Raw genomic sequence first — 17,665 nt, 5'->3', positions numbered from 1 at the left:
AAGTCAGTCCACGTATTCAATATATTGTAGCAACGTTGTTTAAGATCTCGGTCTATATATAATTATATACACACATGTACATATATATAATGTAAGTAATCATTTTTCAATTTGAAATCATTAATGCTTTTTCCAAATTTTAGATAAAAATTGTAATCTGCTTGATATTTTTTAGACCTTATAGGATATTGAAAATTAGTTCAAGAGCTATGCGTATTCATAGGACTATTTTCAATTTTTTTCGCTTAGTAAATTGAAAAACCCAACAAAATGATAAAAATTGCCTTTACATGATTTTTCAACCAATGACGCGTAGGTGATTACTTATAATAAAAATAAAGATAACATATTAATGAAACATTCGTTAAAATATCTGTAATATCTCCATTCTTCAAAATGTTTGTCAATAACAAAGGAGAAGTATCTTGTAATAGCTGTACGGATATATTTAGACAAAGTGGCTGATAATAACTATAAATTACGATTGCATTCAATTTAAATTCACACTATGAATAATTTATATTGAAAAGTTCTTCCTTGATACAGGAAATGTAATTCATTTCCTGGTAAGAATCTCAGTTGACTTGAAATACGATTACTTTTGTCGTTTTTCTAGCTAAAAAAGAGAAAAAAGCAATGGAAAGAAAGACATAATTGAATATGTCGTTTTTCTAAATGTAATGAGCAAGTAAAGATTAAACAAATAAAGTTATAGATAAAATTGCCACGTTTAAACTCATTAGGATCCCTTAAAATAATTTATATCGTAGGATTTCAAATAATTTAACAACCCTTTCAATTCTCTTTGCAATATATTAAACATGTTTTTCAAAAAAAAATAAAAATACCTTAACTCTGATAGTTGAATAAAACACATTTATGTTAAAATTTACTAAGGTTTACCTCCTTTTGAACTAATCTTGAATTTAAAACTATAATGCGACTGATTACGCTCACATTAAATTTATTCTTGTTTTGCTAACTCCATCCTTATCTTATATATTCATAGCAAGAGAAACATTCAAAAAATAATAAGCCTGGTCACTAAATGAATGGCACAGCTCGTTGATCACAAAACGTCAATACTTTCTAACATTTATTCTAACGGTGCGGAAATGTTATCAGAATTGTTCGTGAATGATATTCATATTTCGTGAGTTAGTCAAGTTCTAGAGTACGAAATTTTTCTATATTTAAAGAAAAATTTCGGCAAAGTACCTCATAGGAAATAACTGACCCAGCTAGAATGATAGTGCATAGATAAAAATATCCGGGGTTGGATTATAGACTTTTTGAATGTTCGGTACTATTAGAAGTGATAGATGGATTTAGCTCAAATATCATACAAGTTACTTCAGGTGTTCCCCAAGGAAGTGTTATCGGACCTTTATTATTCTTACTTAACGTTAGCGGTATTGGCTCCGTAGTCTTTAGTAAGATATGTTTATTTGCCAATGATGCAGTTTTTTACCGTAATATCCGTGACCATGAGGTCACAGCGGCTGAATCAGATGAAATTAATGCTATAAAAACCTTGTGAGACACTAGATTTAGAAGTAAACATTAAAAAGTTCGTAGTCATAATTTTTTAGGAAAAAGAGCAAATCCTTCCCGAACGCCTAGTGCATTTGAAACACCGAAACATGGACTAAATTCAATAACAAGGCGTTACCCTCTCTCAAGACCTCTCCTGGGTGAAATACATTCGGGGAATACACCGATGAACTAACAAATAATTAGGATTTATTAGAAGATTACTTGGTAAATATGACGAAAAGGTTCAAGAGTTATCCTTCGCAAGTTAGGCCTCATTTAGAATATGCTGCAAGCATAAGGGATCCTCACGAAGTCGGACTGATTGCAGATTTCGATCGCGTGATGCGTAAATGAGCTAGATTTGTCGAAAGTTGCTACGATTAACTTAGTATCGTACCCAAAATATTAGAGCGGCCAGGCTGGGAATCACTCACAGAGCGAGGGTTCAATTATAGACTAAATTTCTTGCACAAATTGGAAGGAGATATCTTCAGCAGTGATGTTGACCTTAAAACCCATCTTATTACTGTAGAAGAGATTATGTGAATCAAAATGGAGAGATTAAGTGTAGAACAGATAGATTTGAGAAGTCGTTTTTTCCACGAGCGATAAGGGGCCAGAATAACATTGTCTAACCATGGTAGAGTCATATTCGGGTCAAAATTAGTCTGGTGTGTATTTACCCCTTGACATACACCCAAGCGGTGGCCTGCAGGGTACCTTAACAAAAAAAATATTGATACAATAAATATATCACACATAGCATATTCAAAGGCTGGAACCTAAATTAAAATGCAAGTGTTTCTGGTCAGTGGGTAGTGGGCATTTGGTTACTGAGGGAAGGCTCTATGTTGCCATTCGCGGTGTTGCATTAAGGGATCCTTTATGTTAGTATTTTTAGGAAATAAAATTCTTAGATAAAATTGAATAGTTGCAAATGAAAAGGCTTGGTACCGTAAGTTTAAATTTGATTTACATATAATGTGATTTTCCACGGACCTAGGTTTAGGGTGGGAATAATAAACACCTGTTACAATCAAATATTGGGAGTAATACTTCAATAATGATGATAACATGTATTACCAAATATTTATCTTTTTTATTAAATATATTTATTCTTTAAAATCAAATGACAGAATGAAACTATTCATACAAAAATCGCAATTCATTTCAATTTTTTGCGGTATCATAAAATTTATTTTAATAGTCCTATTATTTTCTTCGATTTCTTAGTCATTCTCTTCCAAAAGTGGAATTCCTAGCAGCTTGATGCTGATCAAGAAAGGGCCTAGAAGCTGAAAGAGCCGTTTATTTAGAAAATTTCTCTCTGATCGAAAGTAAAAAGAAATAATGTCTAAAGTTCTGTGAAACTGATAACTTTTTTCTAACTGCTCTGCTCGAAAAATTTGAATGTGTACCGAAATTCTCGAAAAGTCAATTAGATTTGTTGGTATCTCTAAAACTTTCTAAGAAACTGTAATGTTTCCTCCGATGCTTCCTTGAGGTTCCTATTTCGTTCATATCTCCTTTTTAATATTCCTTGAAATTACAATGTCGATCTACTGCCCCATATTTGCAATAATTTCAATTATTATTTATCATCATAAACACCCATTTATTTTCTAATCTCCGTTTGTACCATAAGATGAATTGCGTAATAAGAAGTTTATTTATCAGGGTCGGTTTTAATCCTTTTTTTCTATTCTTTATGTTTTAGGTTTTTCTGATTTGTGGATAAGAATTTACGCTTACATGAACTCGTCTAATGTCAATGGATGCGTGACAATGTGCCATTTACAAGTACTAACGACCTGGAAACGTGCATATTAAACCTAACTTTTTGCAATAATTCTAATTATTTTTAGATGTTGAGAATAGTTTTCTTACTACATATGCCTGTATTGTGGTATTATAATCTTCTCTTTAGGTTTCCATAAGACCAATGCAAGTGTCCATCACTATATGGCTTTATTAATTTAACTTTGTAACTATGAGAGTTAACGAGACAAAAGAATTTGGCCTGATTCAATGACATCAGGCCAAACCTTTCCAATTTAAATGTTTTAACACTTTCAATATGAAATAGGTTACTTACAAAAATCGCTCTTCTGTAAGAAACAAATTGTATCCATGTATTGCAACAGGCCAACATTTATCCTCTTCTCTCCTCAAGGCTTAAAGTTCAACGGTTTCCTCAAAGCTCCGTGTTTTTTCTACTCAGCTCAAGCTGGTATTTGTCTGAAATTGGATAAAATTTGCATTGAGATAGTGGTAATGAGATCATAATAAAAATATTAAAACACCGATCTTTAGTGATCACCAGTATCTAAATTCCTAAGCAACTAAGGTCCTTAAAGCACAAAAATGGATAGCCATAAAATATCGTTCATATATCGCCTCAAAATGGCAATGAAAATACTTTGTTCTTCCACGCATATTTTCATTATACACAAAATAGATTTTTACTTGACTGATGATGATACCTGACGATGCCATCGTGGTCATAACCTATGTCGTGCTTAAATACCTATTTGGAAAAACAAGGCATTTTCTTTTACAGTACCAATTTTACAGAAACAAATTAATTTTAGAGGTTTAGCAAAAATACCCTATAAGTTGATTAAATTACAAAGATATTGGAAGCTATTCTCATTAAATTTATAAATCATTCATCTAATAATTTGTAAATGCAAGGAATAGAATACGGTTATATTTTACGGATCGCTAAGTTTAGCCTTTTAATGCCTTCACATTTCTAATTCAAATCCAAATATTGCCTGACAGCATTCTCAAACCTCTTAGTTGAAAATATTATCAATAATTATAATTATAATGATGCTGGAGTTGTTTATAAATACTAAAATACGTCATTTTTCTTTTCAGACTGGATGAGTCCCTTCGACAGAGTCGTCTGTGGTAAGTTCAGTATTAACTCGTCTCAAATCTTAAAAAATTGTATCCTAATGCGCATGTTTCACTCGGTCACATATTTAGAAGAAATACGATGGTGTTGAGATAATTATTATCCGTTAAATTCCAATTTCATCGGTAACTGAATGACATGTATCGAAATATGTAATGTCTTTGGTGTATCACTGCAATTTTCTTAGAAATAGAATTTCCAAAGGACTACCAACACTGTATTAACTTTGTTTAATTCACCATATAGCTAAAACATTATTCGAGGAGGAATGGTTTATCTTTGCAGCATTACATTAAAATTTGTAATTTATTATTTGAGCGCTTGAAAAGTAAATATCTTAATGAATGAAAAAGCTAAACTTAATCTTTTTATTTTTTGTATCGGCGTGTGCCTGTATTATGATTGAAAATTCATTCACTACTAAAAATTACAAAATTAAAAATGTTTACATATAAGTATTCATTAGAAAATTTCCTGTAGGTACAACTATGTCATTCTACATAAATCAAGGAACTCTGTTAAAATTAAATACCTTTCGAATAATTTGTTTGAATAATGTACTTCAGCAGACAATATTGCCGGCGTTAGCAAATTAACTAAAGTCAGAATTCCTTGCCAAGTGAAAAGCTAGTTGCTTTGTTTATCTTCAAAAACACGAACAACCTGCTAAGTTGATGCGTCTGATAATCTTCATGGACTCTAAATGGCGTAACTTACTGCTTGTTAAAATATTTAAAATAACTATTTTAAATAATTAATTTAAAAATCCACTGTTATAATTGTTTTCGGAAAAGCTTCAATTATTCTTATGACTTTTTGGCATTCATTACCTCAAGTATATACATCAATGTCTTTCTTTAAATGGCTTGGGGGTGTTTTTCTGAGATACTTTCGCATAAATGCTCATACAAATATCCTCCGAAAAGTTAACTTTGGCTCCAAAAGAACAGTTATTCTATTTTTTTATGGCAGCTTGATCGGTAAAGCGGTTGTTTTACAAGCATTATAATTGTGTGTTTCATACAGAGAGCGAATTTGACAAAATTCATACACCATTTTCAGCCGTTTCTTATCTTAATGAGGCCAAATACACATTCATTTTGATACCCTTTAACCCATTAGTCCAATTTTTATTTGTAAAAATAGAATGCAATGATTTTTGTGTATCGTTTTCGTTGAAAATAATCTAAAATTTCAGAAATTTGTAATAAATTATAGATGCCAAATATATTCTTGATAGTAGTCTTTTAAAAATAGTTATACAGATAACGGTCACAGTCTCTAGTGCCTTTTCAGTAGCTATGCTTGATGACAATTTTGAGACTCCGTTTCCACTGAAAGGCTATCCGCAGATTTATACGTCATGTTAACTTGCATGCAATATTTGATGTATTGTATCCTTATATGCATTTCAACTTGGCAATAAATGTTTTCTTTCAATAGATATACTTTGTCTCTGCATATAATAAAAAAGAGTTTTCACTAGTAGGGTTGGTAAATTAAGCATAATTTGGTGACATTTAGGCTTCTTAGATAAATTTTCCTTTGAATCATAATCTGACTGAAAAATAGAATGTTGCATATTTTCAAGCGTCCTGATGAGGAAAAGAATATGACTTTGTGAATACGACAATTACCACGCTATTAGTCATGCTTACTTTGTATCTACTTGATTCAGAGTATTTTCATTATATTTGTATTAAAATTATTTTAATACTCTATATATACTATAATATTCAAAACATCAAATATTTTTAAGATCACGTTGGGTATTTTAATAATTGTTTCAGGTTAACTTTGTTACCTTAAGAATAAGCTTCATCCTACGCGCAACACTTAATAATGTAATTAATAGAATTGCCATTATCTCTGATAATTCAGATTATGTTATTTATTATATAAGCCAGCACAAGAACTTACTTATATTCGTCAATTTCATTTAACACAAATGATTTGGTAAAAAGTAATTTAAACGATACTAGAGCAGAATTTTGAACAAAACATTCTTCCCGTCCGATTCAATTTCAAAATTAATCATTTCAACATAAAAATGGGCATTTTTAGAAAATATTCAGTTTTATGCTTATCAATAGCCATACAAATCATAATCTAGTCGTACCTTTGAATGTATTGCTCAAGCATTACCTTAAATATAAGATGACAAAATAATGAGGCTTTAATTTTTGGACATTGAAGTTTGCCTCTGTTGCAACGTAGAAGTTCATTAAATTTTAGGACCATTCACGCATTTCATCTCGATGATGGGATATTATTGATTTCTAAACAGAAATGAAAGCATACCTTTTAAATTTTTAAATATCAATACATATAAGGCAAACTGAAAAATGTTTGCTCTCCAATCATCTCCCACATAAACCAGGAAAGTTTTCCGTTCCTTCAATGGTCACTGAACATATGCTCCCGCTGCCTTCTCTTTCTTCAACCTCCTCCCTCCGGCACTTCATTTTAGGTTCCCCGTGACCATGACCCAAGAAGATGCGTGATGGCCCACATCATTCCACTTTTGAAGTGAGACCCTTCTGTGCCCGTCGTTTTTTGTAAACAGCTGATCGTCTAAAGAGAGTGAAGATTGGAACATGGGCACGTTAAAACACACATAAGGCTTCAATTTGTTTCAAAATATCCCATTGAGAAGAAGCAGTGAGGGGAGTTATTTGATGAAAGGTTAATTTCATGAAAGCGTATATTATGATAAAAAAAATGCGTCAGGAACTATATCATTGCATTCAAAGTTCCACTTCGCTCTTAATTAAGTTTGACTTACAAATTAGTGAGAACTACTTCTTTGAAATGAGAGTTCTAGTCAAACAGAGGAGCCATTATAGATTTTGTTATATCTTTACCTTGGATACTAAACTTTTGAATTTCACAAAACAATTAATTATTGTGAAAAATATTCTAATGTCCTTGCTGAAATGCACTCACCCAGCCTTCATCCCATGTTATGTGCCGCGTGAGCCTTTTTCATATCAGACCTAACATCAATTAGCCTTTATTTAATATACATTCACGTGAAAAAAGTTTGAATTATATCTCTATTTTCTGAATGTTATTAATAAAAGTACCTAATAGTCGTGAACCAATGTATCACTTCCTGTTCCTTTGCACTGAATTTCGGAGCTTGCTATATGCAGCATACACTGCTATCATTCCATTGAAATTTTTCAAGCTGTGTCATTTTTTAACTGTGATACTCAGTGAATTTTTGTAGATATATTATTTTTATAAGCGTTTCAACCTAATTAAAGATTTTTTTGTGCATATAAAATACCTGAACGTGTAAACTTAATTTTAGTTCGAAATCAAATTATGAATGATTATACTATTTACTTTATACCATTGTAATTTAGCGTTACACTTGAAACTTAGTTAAACACACAAGAAATCATCCTGAGTCTGAAAGCACTGATAGGTTCTTGCGATGTAGTCTTAGGAGAATAACTTGAACATTCTCGCAATATAGTTCAGATTTAGAAAAAGCTATCAATCATATTCTAAGGTCAATAAATAGAATAATGCTCAAGAAGGTGTTGCTCATTTTTGACATATTAGACATAGGAATTTTACAATCTGAATTTTCTTGATGCAGGTCATTCTTTTTAAATATCTTACTAGATAGTTTTCATGTTTGAGGAACTATCGAGGATGCCTATGAAATAAAAATTGAGTAATTTTCATTGCGGTTACTATTGTAATACTCGTATAACACAAGCGGAATGATGAAATGTGTTTCAATTTTTAAAACTTCCGGAGAGTTTGAACCTCTCTCAGTGCCCTAAAATGTAGCAACTGTGTGTATTAAACACACTTCAATTTAAATATCAGAGTCTGGTACAATATCCTGAAAATGTTTAAATTACCTTCATGATGTTTGCACACTGGGATTCATGCTTCATATCAAAGTAAATACACATCGGGCTTATGTGTTCATTTTCACTTCTATTCACTGGAAAACTATTCTGACATTCACGATGAGCGAGGTCATCTTTTTGGAAAGACACTTGAAAACTGAAAGGTGGGCCATATGTTCAAGACTTTATTGGATACTGAGTCAGAAAGTTCCCATGTTTTGTGACGTTGCGAGGCCTTAGAGAGTTTTCAAGTCCAAAATGGCGTTGTGGGCTTCCCTGCTGGCAGTGGTCGAACGAAGCGTCCCGTGCATATAAGAGAGAGAGAGAGAGTGCCCAAGAGGGTGGGTCCGACTAAGAGAGCTTGATACCCTTCAGATGATTGATGAAGATTCTAAAGATGAGAAAGAAGCAGCGGGTGGAATAGGACATGGAAGCGCCGAAAATGAATTTGGTTGAAGGAGGGAAATGGGTGGGCACGATGGGATTGGATGAGAGGGTGGGACAAGAGAGATGAGCATATGGAGAAGGAAAATGGATAGATAGTATGGCAGAGGGATGAGGAAAGAAGGAAGGAACTGGGAGAGAGAGAGATAATGGAGGGGGAGAGACTTTCTTCTGGTAGGGGCTGGATATCTTGGAAAAACAGGTAACAAGCAGGTATTCCCTTCCTCGTGTTTCTTCTTTTCTCTCTTTGCCCAGTTCTCTTTCTTCTCTTCCTCAGCATCCGTCCATCTCTGCAACCCCCTCCAAGGGACTCCTGCGCCCCCCATCCACACCCATATCTCCGTTCCAACCCTCCTACCTCGTTCCAACCTCTTCTTGTTTACCGACCCTGCCTATCAGGGTCGCTGAATAAATTATTCACTAGGTACTCGTTCTCTCATTTCCTCCTGCCTCCAACTCTTCCCCCATTCCACCCGGCCATCAACTTCTTCTCCCGCGTTTTCTCTTCCCGTTCTTCCGCTTAGCCTACCAAGCTCCGCTGCCAATACCCTCACCCCTTACCCCCATTTTCCTTCCATCTTTAAAATCCGGATTCCCCAGTCTCCAAACCCTTTCCACTTCCTCAACCGCCCAACTACGCATCCCCTTCCTAATATCCAACCTCCCTCACACTCTTTTCTTACAGTCTCTCTCCTTCACCTATACGTTACAGTCTTCCACTGTATTCCTACGCCCCCCCATGTATTTGCCTGTGAATTTGAAGAGACGGGGCCACTCCTTTCTCCCGCGGCGTCGTACCTCTGGATCGGGGGGCGAGGGGATGGAAAAAGGAAGGAGTGGAGGAGGAGAGGACATCGTGCCCCTCCTCTTCCATGGAAAGATACAGCATGGAGGAATAGGAGCCGGTGACATTCCATGGAGGGAGGGTGCTGGTGCTGTGCGGGGGATGGGGACAAGGGAAGAGGCTCTGTTGGTAGGAAGGACACGACGGGGATCGGAATGAGCAGTGCTCTCTTTCCTAACCATGTGAGGCCCTCTCCCCCTCCACCCAGGAGGCAATGCTCTCCCACTCCACTCTCTGCTCCGCAGAGAGATATAGCTTATGGGCTTGATGGATTTTAAGGTGGGGAGGATTGATACCAGGATGGTGGGAGCGGGGAGGTTGCGTGCTCTTGTAGGGGTGGGAAGTGTTCATGTTTTGTTTGGAGTGTGAGGAATAGGGTGCAGACGGAAACTTTATCACCTACTCTCGCGATAACATTGGTAATGCATGGGGGAAATTGTAATGTGTTCAACAAAAATTAACAACATATTTTCTCGATTTTAAGCTTGGTATTTAACTAAATAAGTAATTCAATTTTTATTTAGCTAAAATATTTTCACTAAGAATTAAGACGTATTTTCCAAGACGTTATTTGGTCAAAGTGAGAAACCATTCATGCAGTAATTATCTTTTTACTATTTCTTTAGGAAAATGAAACTATTTATGCGGTATGCTGTGCCAATTGTATTAGGCTTTGCGTCAATTACTAACAGACTTTTAGTATTTATTATATTTCTTGTTTCAAGAGACCTCCTTATGTGTATTTTAAAAGTTTGGAATCAAATAATGCCAGTAATCATTATGACTTGCGTACTTCTATTTTTTTTAATTTTATGCTTTCTGAGCATATAACTCAAAGAAGTTTCACATTCAAATTCACCAATTTCAAAAAGATTTCCTTAACTCCATATATATCCATTCATTTTTTTTGTTTGTTTTAATTTTAATTTTTTTAATTTATGTATGTTGGATATATTATCTACTAGAAATAACTTGTTGGTCTACTCTTGTGCAGAATTTCTTTTTATGTTACGCCCTATATTTGGAGCGTTTTTAATTACTGTGGTAAAATAAAAGCCATATTTTTAAAATGAAGACAGATAGTAGTAACATTCCACAGGTTAGGTTTGATCGACCGCATTTAGATGTATTAAATCAACTTCAGATCCATATCTGAAGGGTCTGGTCCAAACCTGAAGATAGTATAAAACATCGAAACTGAGTCGTATAATTAAACTTTTGCAGAAGAAAATTTCTAATATCCGTTATTTATCATGTTTCAATTCCACCACATCATGTCTGAAACTATTCAGTATTTTTATAATAATTAATTGGTAAATATTTTGATAACCGGATACTCAAAGGTGATATTTTTTTTCGTTGGCTATATCTTTGTGTTATTCGTCTTAGCGTATCTTAAAATTACTCTGCGGGGTAACTTGGATTAATTGTATGGCCAAAATGTACAGTATTTAGTGATGTAAACTAAGAATTTAATTGATTTATTAACTTCTTTCCAATTATAATTTCTGAATCAGCCAAAATCCAGTTGATATGCTTACTACGTACTACATTTTTTGAGCACACAACCATATCCATGCAACATATATTTCCGGTTTCAGGTAATCATTTTTCAGAGAGGTAAAGTTCTCCTGTATTATTCTTCATTTTCTCCCTGGGGAAAAATGTTTTGGCATTAAAAAATTGCTCCTTTCACTCTGCTGTTTACCTATTCCACCATATAAATCTTTGAGTCAAGCATGGTTCCCTCTCTCATCCCCGACGTCGCTGCACTCTCGAAATCCTTTGTGAGCAGTGCGTATCCACGACAACAGCATACGGCAATATCTCACACCACCACCCTCAGCGCCCACCCACTAAACTCTTAGCGAACCCTTTTCTCCCTCTTTCTTCCCGTACGACCGCCTCTGCTCACCTTCCCACCCGCCCACCCACCCTCCTGGTATGAACACCAGGGAGGCTCGGCCGTGGAAGCACGCGGCGAGTGAGATACATATTTCTAGGAGCCGGGGCGGCATGAAGCCACGGTGACGGCGGCGGCATTCCTCCCGCCCCGGTTCTCCGCGCGTGTCCACCTCCTCACCAACGACCCACTTCTCCTCTCGCAACAAAAAAATATGCCTTCCCGCGACGCGGCCCTGCACCCCTCTCCCTTCCATTCCCTCGTCATGCTTCTGAGATCCCTCTTTCCTACTCCTTATTTCCCTCTATCTCACGTCCATACTGCCTTTATTTTGCCCCTCCACTCCTACTCCTTCGCTCCCCTTACTCTTTCGCTCTCCTACTTCTACGCCCTTCCCTCAATCCACACCCACCCGTAAATATGTCGCCCTATTCATCTGGGTATTCCTCTTACAACACTCTCTCCCTCCCCTTGCCCACCATCATCCTCACTCCACCTCTCAAACGGCACGGCTTCACCGCCCCACTCCTTTCGGCCCCCGCCTCAATCCGCCGCGCCCTGGCTTCCGTCTTCCTCAAACTTTTCGGAGCTCAACACTTTATGCCTTAAGGCGTGGTGGGTTGCCGGTGACGATGTCACGCTATCACACCCTAAACTTTTTATGGTATTTTCGTATGAGAATCGAGGGATGTGATATAGGGAAATTTATAGTGAATCACTTAGAACTAAATTGGTTGCACTTACTCTTTATTGTTCCCATTGTGAATACACATTTGTTCTGTGTTTTACACGTAAACTTCATTGGCCGGGTATTTTAAATGTACGTGAAAAATCATAATTTAAGAAATGGCCGCAATTTGGAGTAATACATAATTTTCAAAATGTTCAAACGTTTCGTCGATGTATTTAAATTGATCATTATTTCAATTTATTGATTAGGGAAACGATTTAAGTCGAAAATTGATATTATTTTTAAGGTTTTTCCAAATTATTGTAGCAGATTACACATGTTTCAAACTAATTAGTATATGATAAACCACGAGGAATGATTAATATTTTGAAATAAATTAAAAAATATTAACATGGTATAAAATGAATTCGCAAGAGTATCAAATTCTTCAAAGCTTCTATTTTTTTCACTCCGTTGTAATCACCATTAATGAGTATCTTTTTGCTGCATGAACGTTACTTGCCATTATCAAAATATTAAAATTTACGTATTTTCTTCAGATTTACTAGTACCTTAACATGAGTATACTTCCTCTCTAATACGTACTCGTTGAGTGTCAATTAAAATAAATTTTACGAAAAGAACGCGAATTACCTCTTTTAATTTACTGCATCGTAATTTTCACGTTATTTCACTTGTTTTTCTGTATTTTTCTACTTGTATTTTCTCTTTGTCTTGTCTACCCAGTATTATTTACGACAACACGTCTGGAAGTCGTCATGGAAATATAGGGTCAAAACTGCGTCCTTTTATTTTGGCTCGAAAGAAATGGCCTCTTGGCTATTGCATGAAGCCATGTGAACTCGAGCAGCTCAGAGAGCTAATTAATGCTTACTTATTATATTACTGCCTAAAATAGACAAAGATGTATTCTTGACGTAATATGATTACCCTGTGAATAGACAGTGTTTAGTAAATAAATGAGAGCGATCACGAACTTGCATGAGCCTTGTTTATGTAAAATATTCTACGTGTTCCAAAAAGTTTATTGTTGTCTCTTTAGATGGAATAGAAATAATTAGGATTGCATTTGGAAATTTATTTAATAAATTGATTAGAATGCCTAGTAATTTTTAACGTACATAATAGTGCATTTTACAAAATTTTCGTAATATCTGAGCATTCATCATAAGAAAAAATAACATCATATAGTAAATGATGTTCTCTCTTTATATTAACTTTCTAGGTTCCACAAAGTTCATAATGAATTAAAAAACAATATTTTTTTATCGTTTATGTATTCATTAAAGTAAAAAGTGTAACATTTCAGTGTTAAAATTCATTTTTCGGCTCGAACTTTGGCTCATGCATACACATCCATGCTTTGAGTAAAATATCGGATTATGAAACGAAACCAAGTTCACCAGCTGTGATATTTAAGTAAAATATTTTGGGATCATGGCGATGCCGTTCGCGAAAATGGCCTGCCCTGGCCCGCGGGGGATAGAGAAATAGGCCCGGGGATTGCAGGGTTTCCGAGGAGAAGCAAATTGCTGAGGCTACCCAAAATGCGTGGGTGTGCTCGTGAAAGTGGGAGGGCGGTAGATGGCCGGGGGCTGGAAGCGGAAAGGGTCGACGGGGAAACGGTTTAGGCGTGGGGGAAAAAGGTAGAAGGGAAAGATATGAGAAATCCTCATAAATTAGATTTTAACATACAATTTACAAGGGGCGTGTATGTGAGAGGGATAGATGGAAGGAAAGGAAGGGAAAATATATGTATAACGGGAACGGGTAGGAACGAGAAATGTTGTGCAGAGTGAGGGAGTGAGGAAATTGGATAGGGCGGAGATAGCTGGAGTGGCACCAGCGGGAGTCCACATCGGACAGGGGATGTGGGAGGAGTGATGGGCCCCCGTTGGAGGAGGTAAGGGTGGAGGCATGCAAATTAGCACTGGTGAAGTACTATGGAGGGGATGAATGCCGAAGTTAGAGAGGCAGTAACAAATGCTTCAAAAAACGAAGAAGTGATAGAAAAAGATGGGATGGTGGTATGAAATGGGATCAGACCCTGAAATTTTGGTAGTATATGAAATGGCGGTGTGGAAAACTACTTTTTTATACTTTTGACTCACAGTATAGTCGTCAATGTGTTAATAAAAACCGGTTGAACAGTTAAACTTAGGAAAAACTGTGTTTTAGCTCAAACATGTTTTTACAATAATGTTTTAAATTTCAATTTGAACCTTACGTGACGCAGAGTTAAAGAGTGTAATGATAAAGTTAGATGCATAAATAGTAAGACTGTAAATACCACAATATGAGTTAGCCAAAGATGTAACTTAATTTACGTGATCATTTCACGTGGGAGTAGCCTTGTCTCTATGAAAAGGCAGGAACACAATTTTCTGTACATATATCAACACTTCATGATAGGATTATGAGTGGTCCTACAGCCATTTTCTTCTGATACGTGGCATTTCGTAGATTAGTATTTTTAGGGTACCAATAGAAACTGTCTAAACAACCACATCACCGATTTCGTGGATTTTAGGGAAACCTCAGAATTAAAGAGTGGCTAAGAAATTTAAATTTACTGAATCCTCTAGTCTCCTTCCTCTCCAGTATTATAAATACTGCCATCATAAATCCTAATGATTCCTTGATTCCTAGAAGTGACATTTCTTTTCATCAAATTAAAAAGTTTTTATTAAAACAAGAGAAACTTTACCTCCATATATATATATATATATATATATATATATATATATATATATATATATATATATATATATACACATTCAAACACGAAATCCCGCCAAACGGCGAATAAATACTCATATATACAGAAACAGATATAAGGAAAAGGGATAGGAACACATATAAAGGACGAACACAATAGAGGTGGGGAAGGCGGAATCGAACGGATCACAAGAGTAAAAATATCTCCTCAACCGGGACTCGAACACCGGATCTTTCCACTTGCCGGGCGGATGCTCTTAACCATGTTCTTAACTCTGTTCCTTTCCTGTATGATGTTGTATGAATTCTAACCCACTGTCCTTTCCTTTCCTTGTGTATTGTCTATTTCTCCTTTGGTGGGTGAAACTGCCCCCTGACGCCATCTCTTGGCTGAAAGAATCGGGGCGCTTGGCGACATATAAGACCCACGGATCTCAGGGTAAATTACATATCCTCGATAGCTCAAGTGGTTAAGAGCATCCGCCCGGCAAGTGGAAAGATCCGGTGTTCGAGTCCCGGTTGAGGAGATATTTTTACTCTTGTGATCCGTTCGATTCCGCCTTCCCCACCTCTATTGTGTTCGTCCTTTATATGTGTTCCTATCCCTTTTCCTTATATCTGTTTCTGTATATATGAGTATATATATATATATATATATATATATATATATATATATATATATATATATTTTGATGATGAGAGTAGTGTTGCATAATATGTGCAAGTGTTCATTGAGAGTAGCAAAGCAAATGAGTATGAGCTCATATTGGATCAGCTTCTGAGATCTAGTCTACATTCTTCTAAACTCACAGAGAGCAATGGAGAAATTAATTAGGAAAAAATAGAGGATAAGACGATTTATTATTATTAATAAAATGAACTTGTTTAGAGTGACAATATGGCAAAGGTGGCGAACAAATCCTAAATACTACAATCAAACTTGCCTTGGAAAAATAACATGATTTCTGAAATTCAACCAATATCACAAAAGATAATGAATTAAATCAGTCAAAAAAACACACCCAAAATAAAATTTGAAACTCCAATGGCTTAAATAAAAATAAAATCCCTGTTTCATTAACATCAGAGTCCCAATCAAGAGGAAAAGAACCAAAACTAAGCGGTTACGTACAATTTTACACAACGCATGAATCAAATTTTTGTATAAATTGCTTACATCTTTTCTTTAAAGTATTTACCCTACTAGGAAAGAGCTTGAATAGTGTTGTTGGTTAACTCTTTCAATTAACAATTGTTTTATTAATAAATGAAATTTTTTATGAATTTGTTCCATACGCCCGTCATTTTATCTTGAATTTGTGATCATTCATCTATATAAAATTTGGATTTCCCGCCTCTTTCCTAAGTACTGCCCAAGCTTTCCCTCTTTCAGAATGCGGAACATCCCACAAAGTCTGCTTATTTTTTCCTACTTTGTAATGGTTCCCAACCCAGCGTTTTTAACATTTGAGTCACACTCTCCATCCTCCATACTTCCCCAGTACATGCCTGGCAGGTTTTTTTTGTACTTTATCAAGTTTTGTAAAATGTCCTTCATCGTGCGGGGCCCATACAAGTGATGAGTACTCTAAAATTGGTCATACCAGGGTGTTATATGCCTTTTCCTTATGTTTCTAGGGGTAATTGGCCCATCTTAAACAGTAAGCGATCGTGGTCAACTTTGTCAAAGGTTTGTGACAGGTCAACTATAATAGCATCGACTTTCTATTCCGGCATCAATAAAGGAGAATGTATTTTGACAAAACTCTAATAACTGATTTTCTCAAGAGTGTCCTTTTCTGAAGCCATATTGGTGACTGTACAACCAAATCTTTCTATCCCCTAAAATCACAGAGATAATAACCAATTATATTTTCTAATATCTTGCATACAATTCATGTAAAGCTTGCCGGTCTATGAGTATCAAATAGTGCCTAATCACCTCCTTTGAAAATTGGTGTTACATATGCCTCCTTCCAAGTATTTGGCCGGGAATATTTGTGTATGGTAACATTTAATAATGATTTCTATAGTTTGAAACTACACTACCACCCAATTTGTGCAAGTCCATTGAATTCCACATGGCCGTCTTGGTTTATTTTTCCTCGTTTTCCTAATTTTTCCAAAAATTTCCGTGCTCTTCGTTTTAATATGTTTTCACCTCTTTGCCGACTGAGAGGTGTATTTACAGACTATTCTGTTTACCATCCCTTTGAATAAACTTGCATATCAATTAGTAAATATATTAGCCTTTTCCTTATCGTCTATGATTAGTGTTCTATCCTCCATTTTTAAAGCTGTTGTGTTTTCCCTGTTGCCTTTTCTCCTCCGCATATCCTTATAAAATTTATTGCAATTTTCTTTCGAGATTATGTTATGTAGGAAAGTTTCTTTGGCTATTTTCTTTTTTTTATATATTTAGTTCACAAACCAATATTTAGTGCAATGCAACTCCCGGTCAAGGCAAATGATTTTACACTCTGAAACTGTTGCATTGAAATGCATATTAGCTGATGACTCCGTTAAAAGTTACTGTTGCGGTATCTCCCGCAGTTTCTTTGGATTTAATATTTAGTAAATTATGAGCCGTTCCGAGCTCTCATTCCGATTTTATTAATCACCCTTAGTATTTTCTTCAAAGATCTGATTTTGCGGTTGTGGAACGCAGTGTTAGATTTCGGTAATGGGGACTGTGGGGGAAATTTCCTGGAAAAGTAGTGTTAGAATGGTCATT

The 17,665-nt window shown here is 35.5% G+C and overlaps 1 protein-coding gene across 1 annotated transcript in view; it reads left to right on the top strand.

Annotated features, from left to right (window-relative positions):
* The window catches only part of LOC139690477 (homeobox protein abdominal-A homolog), a 133,653-nt gene that overhangs the window by 9,915 nt on the left and 106,073 nt on the right, over positions 1–17,665 (top strand). Inside the window, exon 2 of the mRNA XM_071587934.1 lies at positions 4,420–4,452. Within this exon, the coding sequence (XP_071444035.1) occupies positions 4,420–4,452 (33 nt within the window). The remainder of the gene's footprint in view (positions 1–4,419; positions 4,453–17,665) is intronic.

This window comes from Hetaerina americana, unplaced genomic scaffold, assembly GCF_022747635.1.
Source record: "Hetaerina americana unplaced genomic scaffold, ioHetAmer1.1.p SCAF_3, whole genome shotgun sequence".
In the NCBI taxonomy this organism is placed as follows: Eukaryota; Metazoa; Arthropoda; class Insecta; order Odonata; family Calopterygidae; genus Hetaerina; species Hetaerina americana.
This window is presented reverse-complemented; position numbering and strand designations above follow the sequence as displayed.